At 33.7% G+C, this 13919-nt stretch overlaps 1 protein-coding gene across 6 annotated transcripts in view; it reads left to right on the top strand.

The window, feature by feature from the left end:
- LOC136409892 (antichymotrypsin-2-like) overlaps positions 1 to 13919 on the top strand; it is a 96712-nt gene that overhangs the window by 68490 nt on the left and 14303 nt on the right. Inside the window, exon 4 of one of the 6 annotated variants that reach the window (XM_066391736.1) lies at positions 7430 to 7950. The exons of the other annotated variants lie outside the window; for them this stretch is intronic. Within the exon in view, the coding sequence (XP_066247833.1) occupies positions 7430 to 7596 (167 nt within the window). The 3' untranslated portion in view covers positions 7597 to 7950. Of the gene's footprint in view, positions 1 to 7429; positions 7951 to 13919 lie in introns of those variants that run through there. 6 annotated transcript variants of the gene reach the window in all.

The raw sequence follows: 13919 nt of genomic DNA, 5'->3' as shown, positions 1-13919 counted from the left end.
TTTCTTCAACTTCCCAAAACCTTTTCAAGTCAAATTCGATTTCACGGCCACCATGCCTCGAATTGACGCTCAAGTTACAGACTGTGCTGCAGATGCCAGCCTGCATCATCGCTCCGGAGACGACCCAGCCGAACCTAGTTTTCTGCAGGATGGGGCTATTCGGACCAAGACTAATTTGACCAACACACAACAATCTATAAAACAATTCGCTACCTATTAAAAGGTCTATGGGACCAGGCCTATTGAATTCTGGATCCGCCAATGTAATGTTGGAAGGAATGTTTAATCGACTGACATCCACAACGGCACCAGGAATGAATCCGGTAATCCTGGGCAAAACTAAACATTTCAAAGAAGCTTGGTAACCCCTGCGTCGAGCACACACCTCGACGTTGCAACTGTGTGTTATTTCCGACGCCTTCAAACCCAATCCTCCGACTAGCATTTCAAATTTGTCCATCTTTAACTTTAGCCTTTTACACAACGAAGAACTAATGAAATTCGACTGACTTCCCGAATCCAAAAGCGCGCGTACTTTCAAGCACGCCCCCCCGGCACTGCGAACCTCTACCAAAGCTGTAGACAGAAAGACATGGTTTTCCGAACTTAGTGCAGACAACGAAACCCTATGTTCCAAATTCTCCTCCGAATGGGAGATCGCCTCTTGCCCCCTGTTAGGTTCAAAGTGCAACAATGTGTGGTGCTTAGTCGTACACTTGGCACAATGCTTTGCGCGACAATCCTTTCCGAAATGCCCTAGCTTTAAACAATTCAAACACAATTTGAGTTGTTTGGCTTTGTTAAATCTTTCGCTGGGAGGCATAGCCAGAAACCTTTGACAATTAACTAGTAGGTGATTTGCTTTACACACTACGCACTTCAAATCGCTTCCTACGAAAGTTTTAACACTTGCCCTATTGTGTTTGAATCCCGCATTTTTCTCTATCTTAGTGCTGCCCCTTTGACGCTCGATTGCGGCTAGCATGTCTGCCCTATTTGTTAGGAACTCTCGCAAGGATTCCCACGAGGGAACCTCTTTCTTGTTGCCCTTCGCCTCTTCCCAATGCCTTTCCGTTACTCGATCCAGCTTGCTACCTACGAGACAGGCTATCAAATCACTCCAGTGTTCAGTTTTTTGACCCAACGCCGATAACGTCCTTAGATTTTTCCCTACGTTATCAATTAAGTCCCTCAATTTATGAGCCGATTCCCTGTCTACCGATTCTATCTCGAGTAACGCCTTCATGTGCATATGTACAAGTACTCGCGTGTTATTGTATCGCTCGCTTAAGGTTGTCCATGCGACATCATAGTTATTATCCGTGAATTCCAGAGTTTCTAGAACCTGAGATGCCACACCTTGCAATGACGCCCGCAAGTAATGGAATTTTTGAATTTGATTTAACGAGCGGTTATTGTGTATCAAGCTTACATAGGTATCCCGAAAACCTAGCCAATCTTTATAATCACCAGAAAAGGTGGGTAACGAAATAACTGGCAGCTTGACGCCTGCTAAGGGACTAGGAGGCATCGATTCATTTGCATTGCTGACTTTTGCCGATCTGTCGGCCTTACTAAATTTATCTAATAAATCTTTGCCATCAGCCTTTAGCCCATAAAATCGGTCTTCAAATTCAGCTCGCTCATTTACCTCTTCATCAAGATCAGTAGCGTGTAGCTCCAACTCACTTTGGGCGGCCTCAAACTTATCGAAAATAGTGTCTAATTTATTAAATCTTTCTACTAATTGATTGATTTCAGTGCTACTTAATCCATCGTCCAAATCCAAGTTTTCGATAAATTTACCAACCATAGTAAGTTGGGCCTTGCATATTCTCCTAGCCACGTTTAACTTTTTAAGTTCCTCAGCAGAGGCCATAATCTCAACAAATTAAATATATTCAACTATAAATTACTATGAGCACCAATACAAATGACTACGGGTTGCAATTTGTGGCCGATTCAAGACTTTACAAAATATGCAGCTACGATATTTGTGATACACAAGATATTATTTGATCGATACGAGTAGCACAAACGAAACAATAAGGATAAAGAAATAAGGATAAAGGACTTACTCACTTCCCAAACAAAGCTCCCTAGCTTCCACGATGATCCAAGCACACCAAGCTTTTCTTCTTACTTAGCCACGACGACGAATGATTTTCTTGTTCTGGCACGTGTAGCGACTTCTACCAACGCCTACAGAACGATCTTTTGGTTTTGCACGTGAACGACTTTTATCACGACACAAACGACGAACAATTTTCTTGTTCTGGCACGTGTAGCGATTTCTACCAACGCCTACAGAACAACTTCTAGCACGATATAAACGACGAACGATTTTCCACGAGCCCGAATCCGGCTCGAAGGACCAAAATGTTGAGGTTCCTTCGATAAACGAAAACCACGAAAACAACAATTTGGTTTACGAAAGTGGACTGTATTAAATTTCACTTATATAAATAATGGTAAAGTATTGGTCTAAGTATGAAGTGGGAGTTTGCTTAGTTGGGAAGATTACGAGTTACGTTTACGATCACATGTCTAGAGCGAGCACTGGTCAAAGAGAGCAAAATTACTGCGATCATCCCTTAAGTACTAAACCCGAGGAACTCCACCCAGGGGCGCACCAATACCAGACGCCATTGCGGGCAATGGTCGCGCCTAAGGTCATAAAATCGCCGCCATCTGGCAAATACCTATACAAGTCGCTTTCATTGAAGTATTGCGATCCGCCGAATTGCGGATCGCGGCAAAGGTCCAATTTAGAAAGCTTCCTTTGACTAGTAGCGTATTTCCCAGCCATAAAGAGCCCTTCGATATGGCCTGATGGGTACGATGGTCTGGCGCCCAGATGGAATCCTTCAAATACGTATCGATGCCCATGGGCGTAACTTAAGGGATGAAAGTACAAAACAAATTGACTAAGCAAACTACGCCAAGAAGCAATAACCTAAAGTCCTTAACAAACTTGGTGAGTTGATTCTGTTTCTCACTGGAATTATTATTTGAGACAAAAAAGTATAAATCAATATGTAACAGTAATTTATAATGTCTTAAAACTATAAAGAAAATAAACACAAAATTCTAATTGGACAAATAAAAGAGTACATATTCTGTTTATGTATATAAACACCTGTTCAAATATTTTTTAAAAATATAAATTTTTCTATTCTCTAATATTTTATAGTATTTCCATTTCCCTCAACGATCATTAATAGTCTTTTGTTTATCGACAAACATCAATTCTTCAGCAAATTCGGATTTGAGTTTTTAAAACATTCCGCTGACTTTTGGATCATTTCCTAAAGACATTCATCACTTGTAAATTCATCAAATCGATAAACTTCTCTAGAGAGATGCTACCAATAGTCCTTAATAAGGTTCATGTCCGGTGAGCGGGTAGGCTAGTCTAAAATATTTATTTTCAGTTCTCGTAATCAGTTTTTGGTTTTCCTTGAGTTGTGACACGGGGCATTATTTTGTAGAAAAAGAATTCCTTGTGAGGAAAAATAGTTTACATTCATGGATGAATTTTTTCCTGAATCATGGTAACAAAACGCTGTTCATACGATGATTTACTTTCAAAAGTAAGTGATGACCAAAGACTATGATTGCTCCCCATACCATGACGCCACCTCCACGGTTTTATCGTTTATGACGATTAAGTAAAGTGTTGCGATTAAGTTGTTGTGATTAAGTAATGTACTGCATAAAAGAAAACTCTTTATTAGGCCCATCGTTATAAAACCGTTTTTCATCGTAAAAACTGTCTTGGACCAAATGCTTTCTGGCATTGATAACTATTCACGTCCAACTGAAACTCATTTAGCCTTGTGAAGAGCACTCAATGGAATTAGTTTTTTAACTTTTTTATATTTAAATCCCAATTAATTGAGTTTTCGCCGCACAGTACGGGTGAAAACGTCAATGTTCAATTTTTCAGCGACCTTTTTTGATGTAACCATTTCTCCGCCTTGAGCCATCTTTTGTACTGCTAGCACTATCCTTTTTTTTATCGCTTAGTAATCTTTTTCTTTGGACCTCGCTTCTTTTTTGCCCAATTGAAATCACTTAAAATATTTTTTTACAGAACTGAAGGGTATGTTATATTTCAGTCCCACTGCCTGATAACTCAAATCCCGACTAATATCTTTTCTTACGCGAATTCTTAAATTCTCAGAGTACATTTTAACACATCACACCTAATTCAGACTGAGGCAAAAATGTAAAATTAACAGTGTGAACTTTTATTTGTTTAGTAAACTTTTATCATTGTTTTTTATATATAATCGAATTTTAAACAGCTCGAGATTTGTTTACTACTTAATATTTCTCTTATACCTATTTTATATTAACAATACTTTCTTTTATTCGACCCAAAACAATTTTTAAGAAAAAAATTCAGCTGTGCACATTTTTTATATCCAGGAGAGTAGGGTTACACTCGGTAGAGAAATTGTCATTGTGATAGGCCTTCGCACTAATCTTGATATAACAATGCGGATTATTTCACAACACAATATTTGTACATCCAAGTTACACTACAACAATATGTGCTTGAAACTGTGCTGTGTGGTTAACTTCTTCTGTGAACGTAATTGTGATGAAAATGATATGAAGCATGTTAAATTCAGTTTTACAGTTTGCCATTGTTAATATTTTGATTGTTAAATGCATTCCATACTTTGAAATTGGTTCAATACACTACTCAAAACGAAAAAGGAATCACTTCTTTATTTTATTATATTTCATCTAGTTTTGAATTGACAAGAAAAAACATTATGTTACAATAATGTATAAAAATCAGCATTCTGGTTGACAAAATGTTTTAATTTGTTTCGTAAGCATGCTGTAAAAACTTGCAAACATTGTTTTTTTCAAAATAATGGAATAAAGTTCAAAACATGTTTTAATTAAAACTTTATTGAAAAACTAATTTTTAGTAATGAGTGTGTTCTCCTCTATCTCTGATAACTTCAGAGCAACGACGAGGCATACTCTCATCCAAACTTCTGATAATGTCCCGAAGCATTTCTTCCCATTCTTCAATAAGAATATTTTGAAGTTGATCGATAGTTTGTATAGGTTGCCGATCTAATAACCTTCTTCCTAGTGTATTCCATAGATGTTCTATAGGATTAAAGTCTGGACTGTTAGCCGGCCATTCTAAAACTTCAATGTTATGGTCATTTAAAAAATTTGCCACTATTCTTGCTACGTGTAGCCTGACATTATCGTGCTGTAGAATAAAATCTGCTCCCATATTTTTGGCAAAAGGAATTACGTATGGTTCTAAGACCTCCATTATGTAACGCATTAATGTTGAAGAACCGTTTTCAATTGCGACGAGTTCGGTACGCCCCTTCAAACATATTCCATCCCATACCATAATAGACCCTCAACTAAAACGAATAGTTTCTTGTACAGCTGAGTCCAAATATTTCTCATTGGCTCGTCGCCATACTCGAACTCGTCTACTGTTATGGTGTAAACAGAATCTGGACTTATCTGTAAATAAAACATTACTTCAATCTGCTATCGTCCAATAGTGATATTCTACAGCGAAAATTCTTCGAGTTCTGCGATGTGCTACATTTAAACGAGGAACTTTAACTGGCCTTTTTGCACGCATCTGACATTGATGAAGTTTATTACGAACCGTTTGATCAAAAATTTTGGTTCCTGTAGTTACTATAAGCTGATTTTGGAGCGCTCGTGCGGTGTTACTACGTTCCCTTATGGCTCAGAGACGCAATAAGCGGTCTTCTCAATTTGTTGTAGCTCTTTGACGCTACGGATAGGGTCGTCCTCTGACAATTTCATCGTTGATATACCGATTCCAAGCTGAATTTATAACGACGCGACTCACATTCATAATGACTGCAATGCGTCTTCTAGAGTATCTTTCCTAGATTGATGGTCTGGTGACTTCATTTTCATTTAGAAACACTTTACGATGTACCCTTCTACTCAACACCGACATTTATCTTTTCCCAGTAAACCTTATACTTTTGATTGACAAAATACGCTTAACTTTTAGAAAGTGTTGTTATGAAATTCTGCGCAATACATTGTTTAAGAATTCATCCGGCACAATAACAACATAAAAGGGAAAAATGTATACCAACCAATAGGTTTGTTTATGTACGTTTTTACCACAAAATAATATTTTTGTTTCATAACAAACAATAAGAAATATAAGCAAATTTAAAAGTGGTTCTTATTCGTTTTAAGTAGTTTATTACTTCGGTGATGTGTAAATCCGATAGCAACATTGCACCTAGAACTGTTTGTAACATATTTTCCGCTTGTAGCCAGTTCTATTTTTTCTACAAGTTAATTGAATTAGTACATGAATAGAAGTTATATACGTGCAGTATTCACAAATAGTATTCTTTAATGCAGGGGTCATATTCATGAGATCTCGACCGATCGTTGAAGAGTTTACGGTGGATCATCCATTTCTCGTAGCATTAGTTGCAAATCAGGATAATTTCGATATCGTTTTGTTTACCGGAAGAATTTCATTAATTTCTGAGTAATCGTAGACAAAAATTATTCAACTATTGTTTTAATGTTTTATATTTTTTTAATCACACTATACATATAACATTATTATTAAATTTCTATATTTCCTGTTCAATACACCAACCATCTATACTTTAAAGGTCAACATTAGCTTTATATTTATTCATTTTAATATGGATTGTCAAATCAAAGAAAACTTCAAATATGTTTGCTCGAATCTTGTGTTACTTATATTAATATAAGTTTTTGTGCTTCTCGATAAATTAAGCATAAAATAAGCACTAAGACAAATTAAATTAAGACACTAGCGTGGTCCAGAATGACAGACTGTGTTATCCACAATGATTTTGTTTATCCTAATGGTGTTTTTCGTATTCCAGATACGATTACAACTGTTTATTGTCGTTTCTTGGAGTACTAGAATAACTAGGCTCCGTTCTGCAAAAATCAATTTCCTGGTTTGTAATTCAAGCATTCAATACTCCTGCTGTTCATGTTTTTATTCACGAACGTACGACAAGAGCCTACAACCACCTGGTTCTTAGTTTAATTTCAGGCCAAACGAAGATGTCTAAAACTTAGTAACTTCTTTCTAATGTCAAGAGTTTATTCACAATGTTGACCGTTGTGCAGCACACCTTAATATTTGATCATTTTTAACATGAGATTCGGAGCAAGTTAGTTTGTTTTGAACCAGTTGTTTGTTAAAATTAAATTAAGAAAACGATTAACCATGGGTTATTGAATCATATTCATAAGTCTCGTTAATAAGTAAATATATGAATCATAAGATAATATGGGACCATGATAATGTATGGCATGGTGGGTATGCATGTCGGGGATATTCTTATACCTCCTCAATAAAATTAATATTTTTTCTCTGATATTTAAATAGTTGCACATATCACAGCCCGTACATGGAAAGTTCATCACAAAATACCCGTAACATTTACGCTTGACCGTCCATGCATTATACTGGTACGAAAGAAACAAAACTTGAGGCGTAAAAAAGGAAAGAAAGTAGTGTATCCTTTTTTTATGGGAAGACTTAATCGAGTATAGTTTATGCTTTTTAAGAATTTAAGTTTATTTTTATTCGCTGTTTCGTTTTTCATATTCGAAAGTTGAAAATGTTTGTATGTCGCGATGAGTTTGACATTGGCTTGTTGGTTATATAATTCTAAAGTGAAATATGCTAAATAAATCTAATATACTAATATATATTACAAATTGTATACCTAATTGTTTTAGATTTTAAGTTGGGTTTAATCCATATTATGCGGGGGAGCGCATGCTGTTGGTGCTGACTATTAACGAATTGCCTTTTTACATACACCAAGTATTTTAAACTTTGATTAACAACAGAAATCACTTAATCATTAGCCATGAGCTAGAACGTATTTTGACATCCTTAATAATGTTAACATTGGAATAGTTGTATATGAAACTTTGTATAGGTACGGCACTAAAATTTTCTTTTTTCAAAGGTCAATAAAAAAAGTACTTGGTATATATTTGAATTTTTTTTTGTTAATTAATTATAACCTGAAAATGTACTTAAGTGGTTTTAAAAATTTAGCAAATGTTGACTATTTGTTGTAATCCATTCTTAGATCAGTCCCCTAAAGTGCCTCTCAATGTTTTCCAAAGCATAGCTACCGGTATCGGTTTGGTATGCCTTGTCAAGAGAAGAAATCATTAGACTGTATTTGCTTGAGAAGAGTAATCGCGCGATAACTGTAAATGCTGAATGTTATGTCGTCGTAATAATGGATAATTTTTTTTGCCATCATTTTAAAACATGGATGTAGGCAAATTATTATTTCAGCAGGATGAAGCCATGGCTCACATATCGAGAATTTCAATGCGCCTTTTGAGAGAAACTTTTCTCGGGCGGCTGATCCCAAATAGAGGTGACATCTTATAGCCCGTGCGTTCTCTAAATTTGGCTCTCTGTGATTATTTCCTGTGAGACTACCAGAAGTCGGTTGTTTACGTAAACCGTTTTGTAATCGTGAAAGTTTTGCAGAATAATATTCCTGACGTGGTGGCTAACTTGCCGGTAACCATGCTGGAAAGGATTGAGAGGCACTTTAGAAGACTGATCTAAGAATGCATCAAAATGGACGGTTCACACTTGTTAAATATTCCTTTTAAAATTATGTAAGTATATTTCCATGTTATTGTAATTAATAAAAATGAATAAAAATATATACTGTGTACTTTTTTTATTGACTTTAGAAAAAAGAAAGTTTAAGTGCCGCACCCTGTAAAATGTTGGCGATAATCGTTTTCCATATCCGAAAAGTTGATCAGGGTTTACCTATAAATTCAATTTGATTAGTAGAGGATCTCCCAACACTTACTAATCGGTCGACATCTAATGGCAATGCAATAGGAGTAAAAGGCTAAATATGAAATTTGTCGACAGAAGTACTGTTGATACATATTTTAAAATTATTTCGCAGTTCTTGAAATAATTTAATATAAATTTTCCATTTTAAAAGGATATTATTTTCAACTTGCACTTTTTTATATCCGTTTTGAGAAGACTGTAATGCTATGAAGTAAAATTGCAAAAAACATAAAATTTTCATATTTAAAATATTCATTGATAGGAGAACTACGCTCACCTCTATCTCAAATATACAGGGTGCGTCATACACAGTAGTGGAAAAAAGAAAAGGAACTTCAAAATTTCGTATTAAAATTCGGGTATAATAAATCTATAGAAAGGTAATAAATTTGATGACAAAATAAATATATTAGTCATTAATTTAATCAGTGAAATTATAAATTCTATTGATAAGTAGATTCTGCACACTGAATATTCTAATTCAAGTGGTAAAAAAGTTTGAAAGCTTGTCAGTTTTAATCTAAATCAAAGTGACAAAAAAATATGAATTTTTAGTGGAGCATTTAAAATCGTTTAACACCTTTTCGGCATAGAATTAACTAATTTTTGTAAGACATTTACAGAAATTTGAGTTCATTCGAATTTAATGATGAATGAAAAAGTTCTTTTAGGTTTTTAATATTCAAATGATTTGAAATCCAATGATCCCCGAAATGTCCCATAGATACTCAATTGGATTCAGATCTGCAGACTTAAATGACTAATGAAGTTTCGCAATGTTATTTTCTAAAAATTTTTCTTTTACAATTTTGGAAAAATGTGTGGGATTAGTGATCTGCTGAAAAATCCCCCACAGAGGTATATTTTATTCAGCAAATGTCAACATGTTGTTTTGTAATATATCTTTATATTGAAAACGATCCATTTTCCCTTTGATCCAAACAACAGGTCCATCTCCTGATCGAGAAAAACAGTCCCAAATCTGTACATTCTCACCTTCATGTTTAAAAGCGAAAATTTGATATTTTGCTTTAAATCCAGCACTTTTAGGATGTGTTACATAATGTCTTCCGTCAAATACAAGCAAACAGAATTTGATTTTGTCGTTCCAGAGCACCCAATTCCATTTCTTTTTGATCCTATGAAGAAGACCTTTCGCAAATTCTAATCGAGTGCGCCTATTCTTTTTTGACAAAAATGTTTTTTTAATAGCAACACGTCCATAAAAACCTCCAATAATTAAGCGATTCTTTATCATCTTATTTGTCATCTGTTCTGAAATTTCATTGGTAATTTGCCTTTAGGTTTTTCTTAAATCTTGCTTTGATATCCTTATTGTATCTATCCTTGGGGTGATTTTTCGCGGATGACCAGTTTTAGGCTAATTATCCACAATATTAAATTTTTCGAACACTTAGAATTCTCGCAATTTCTGATTTCCTCTATTTCATTTGAAATAATTCAACAATTCTTTGTTTAAAATCGCACAACAAATACCGCCTTTTTAGTATTACTAATCAAAGGAAGTATTGTAAGGTTATAATATTTTTAACTGGTTCTAAACATTTCTTGTAGGCAAGGGTATAATAAATTCCTTTAGAAATAGTTCATATATACATATATTTTTTCTCTACTATACAAGATAATTCAAATTCGCTGTTCACCGTTGGGATCTCGAAAACCATAAAAGATACGAGGTCACTTAAATTGCAAAGTTGTTCATTTTCGAGCTTTGTTAAATGTCGTTTTAAAATTTGTAAAATTTCGATTACTTCCGAAGATAATGGAAAAAAAATACCACAAATGGCTTTTATTCTTTTTTAGTTATTTAAAGACATTTTTTAAAATGGATTTCTCTTCCTCATGAATACTTTTGCTCCTTTATAACATGACGTCATTAGATTTTAAATTCAAAGTTTCGGAGATTGGGAACCATCATCAATTTAATTTTTTTAATACGGACCTACATCATCCTAGTGTCCTATATTTAAATACGATATTTTTTTAAACATTTTTTGAAAGCCTTTGATTTTCTGGATTAAATGATGTATGTGTTACATTTGTAGTAATAACAAACATAATAATGCATAATACATTTTTAATAAATAAAATAATGATACATTATTCAGACATATGTGAGTGTTACCATAGAAACAACAAATTAAGTTTCCATAAGATGTCAGTTTTCAGAACAACAGTAAAGTAATAAATAATTTATAACAAATGTTCAAAAATACCGTCTTTTTGTGCCGCTGAATATTAGTAATAGTACTGCTGTTATCACGACGTCTTGACGTTGCAAAGGCGTTAACAATGTTCGCTCGCAATCCCTCAAGACTTACTACAGGTTAAGCATAAATTTTGTTTTTTAAAATTTCCCATAAGTAGAAGTCGAGAGACGATAGATCTGGAGTTCTTGCAGACCATTAAATTGGTCCTCGGTTTCCAATCCACTGTCTAGAAAATTCTCTGTCCAGAAAGTATCTCACTGCTCGTGCGGAGGTACTCCATCTTGTTGGAACCACAAAGAGCAAAGTTGCCTGACTGGTAAATTGTCTAAGTAATTTAATAAATAATTTTCGAGAATGTTTCAATAAAACACCTCATTTAAATTATTCTCATAAATAAACAGGCCTAATGCTTCGTCATTTAAAATGCCGTTTCACACATTTAAAACAAAACACTCTTGGTTTCTGATTTGTATGTTCTGGTGAAGATTCTCTATAGCCCAAATATGCTCATTCCAATTGAATAATCCACAATTGGTGAATTTACACTCGTCTGTTCATATTATCGAATTGAGAAAATGGTCCTTTAAATCAATTCGTTGTGTTAGTCAATTGCACCAAACTAGACGTCTCTCAAAATCCTCACACAGTAACTTCTAAAATACGTGAATTTTATAGGGATTATAGTGTTTTTTTTTAAATATTTTATAAAGTTTTGTCTGAGCTAAATTTAACTGAAACGTTATTTTATGAGTGGATATATTGGGGTGTGCAATAACCTAAAATGTGTTGAAATAAAGCATCAGACTTATTTTTAAGAAAAACTCAATGTGTTTAATTAAACCTGTTCTAATACTCTTATTAGTATCCTCTCTGTCAGTCCTGTCTTCATATTTATGTCATGGCTTTTTAAATGAACCATATTCTACCAAATTTCTTTCTAACCGGCAAAAACGCGAATAATGCGGTTGCCGTCTTTTAGAGTATTCGTGAAGATATGCTTCACTGGTACGCATAGAATTTCTGTGACGTATGAAGTAAAGGCTCAGTATGTCACGATATTTTTAATTTATATAATCCATAATATGTTTTTTCAAATTTAGTAGGCTGTTAAAAGTTTTGTAAGTGTCACAAAACTATTTAATAAACTTTGACATCTAAAAACTGATGTCTTATGGACACTTAGTTTGTTGTTTCCATGGTAACACGTGCATATGTATGTCTGAGTAGTGTTTTATTATTTTATTTATTAAAAGTGTAACACATTATTTAATTCAGAAAATCTAAGGCTTTCTAACAATACAATAAAAAAACAGATCCTTATTACAAAAATTAAAGTTGATAGTTTCCAAATTCCAAAATGTTGAATTTAAAATCTAATATCACCTTATAAAGAAGCAAAAGTAATCATGCGGAAGAGAAATTCATTAAAAAAATATCTTCAAATAACTAAAAAAAACCATTTGTAGTAATTTAGTTTTTTTCGATTATCTTCGGAAGTAATCGGAATTTTACTAATTTTAAAACGGCATTTAACAAAGCTTTAAGATGCGTAACTTTATACCAAATGTCGTCGTAGCTTTTATAATTTTTTGATATTTCAATGGTGAGCAGGGAATTTGAATTACCTTGTATATGGAATAATAGCAATAACTTTTTTAATAATTTTGCTATCAAAAAATATTTTAAGTAAAAGTTACAAGGTTAGTTTTTTGTCACTTTTTTTTATGACCTTGAAGTTTTTTTTTATCCCATAACATTCCAAGGAAGTCCAACTTTAGTTTTTCAAATGTGACCCTCTATTTTCGACTTGTTTTATGAAATCTATTCATATTTGCACATACAGATATGTCAAATTATTGAAGTTAGATAAGAAAAATTTGAAGAGAAAATTAATATATTTTCGTTATTTAACTCGAAATATTATTATTTGACCAGTAAAGCAAAATAACAAATTACTGCTTACAAAAATTAATTGTTATTTAATTTTCACAGCATTTGCTTAAAATCTTTTCCATTGTTATCTAAACCCAGTGCTATTTTTTGCATGAATGACCTTACTTGAATATAGGTGTCTTGTTGGATTGTTTCCATTATACCAACAATAGGAACCCTCAAGTCATCTACCTTATTTGGCCGATCCTTATAAACTTGAGTTTTTAAATACCCCGAAAAGAAAAGTCGTAAAGAGTTAAATCAGGGGACCGAAATGACCACTCTATTTCACCTCGATGATCACTGCATTTATTTGGAATGTTCAGATTTAAAAAGTTCCTAACTTTTAAACCAAAATGAGGAGGTGCTCCGTCTTGATGGAGCCATATTTTATTAATATCGTTGCCGTAAATATATCGTAATATTGATACAATTTGTTATTCGAATAATTGGAGATATCTTATAGTAGTTAAATTACCATCTATGAAAAAAGGACTAATTAAATTATTGCTTACGATATCCGCCAACAGATCTATTTTTTGAAGTCTTTGTGTATTGATTTCTGCCATCCACTGAAAGTTACGTCAAGATTAATAACGGCAATAATTATGCTTATTTAAAGTCCCGTGTAAATTAAATATGGCTCATCTGAGAATAAAATTTTGTCTGTAAAATTAGGGTTTTCTTCAGAAAGTCATGTCACAATTTCTTAAATTGAATTCTTCTATCAAAATCATCCTTGCTAAATTCTAGTATTAAATGAACCTTGTAGGGATGAAGTTTTTCTTTTTTTAGAATCCTGCGTATCAACACTTTGGATATTGAATGGTCTGCGTCTAAATCGCGGCAAGATTTTTTAGGGTTGT

The sequence above is a fragment of the Euwallacea similis genome, chromosome 7 (assembly GCF_039881205.1).
Source record: "Euwallacea similis isolate ESF13 chromosome 7, ESF131.1, whole genome shotgun sequence".
In the NCBI taxonomy this organism is placed as follows: Eukaryota; Metazoa; Arthropoda; class Insecta; order Coleoptera; family Curculionidae; genus Euwallacea; species Euwallacea similis.
The sequence above is the reverse complement of the archived record's forward strand: the minus strand, read 5'-3'. Positions and strand labels throughout refer to the sequence as shown.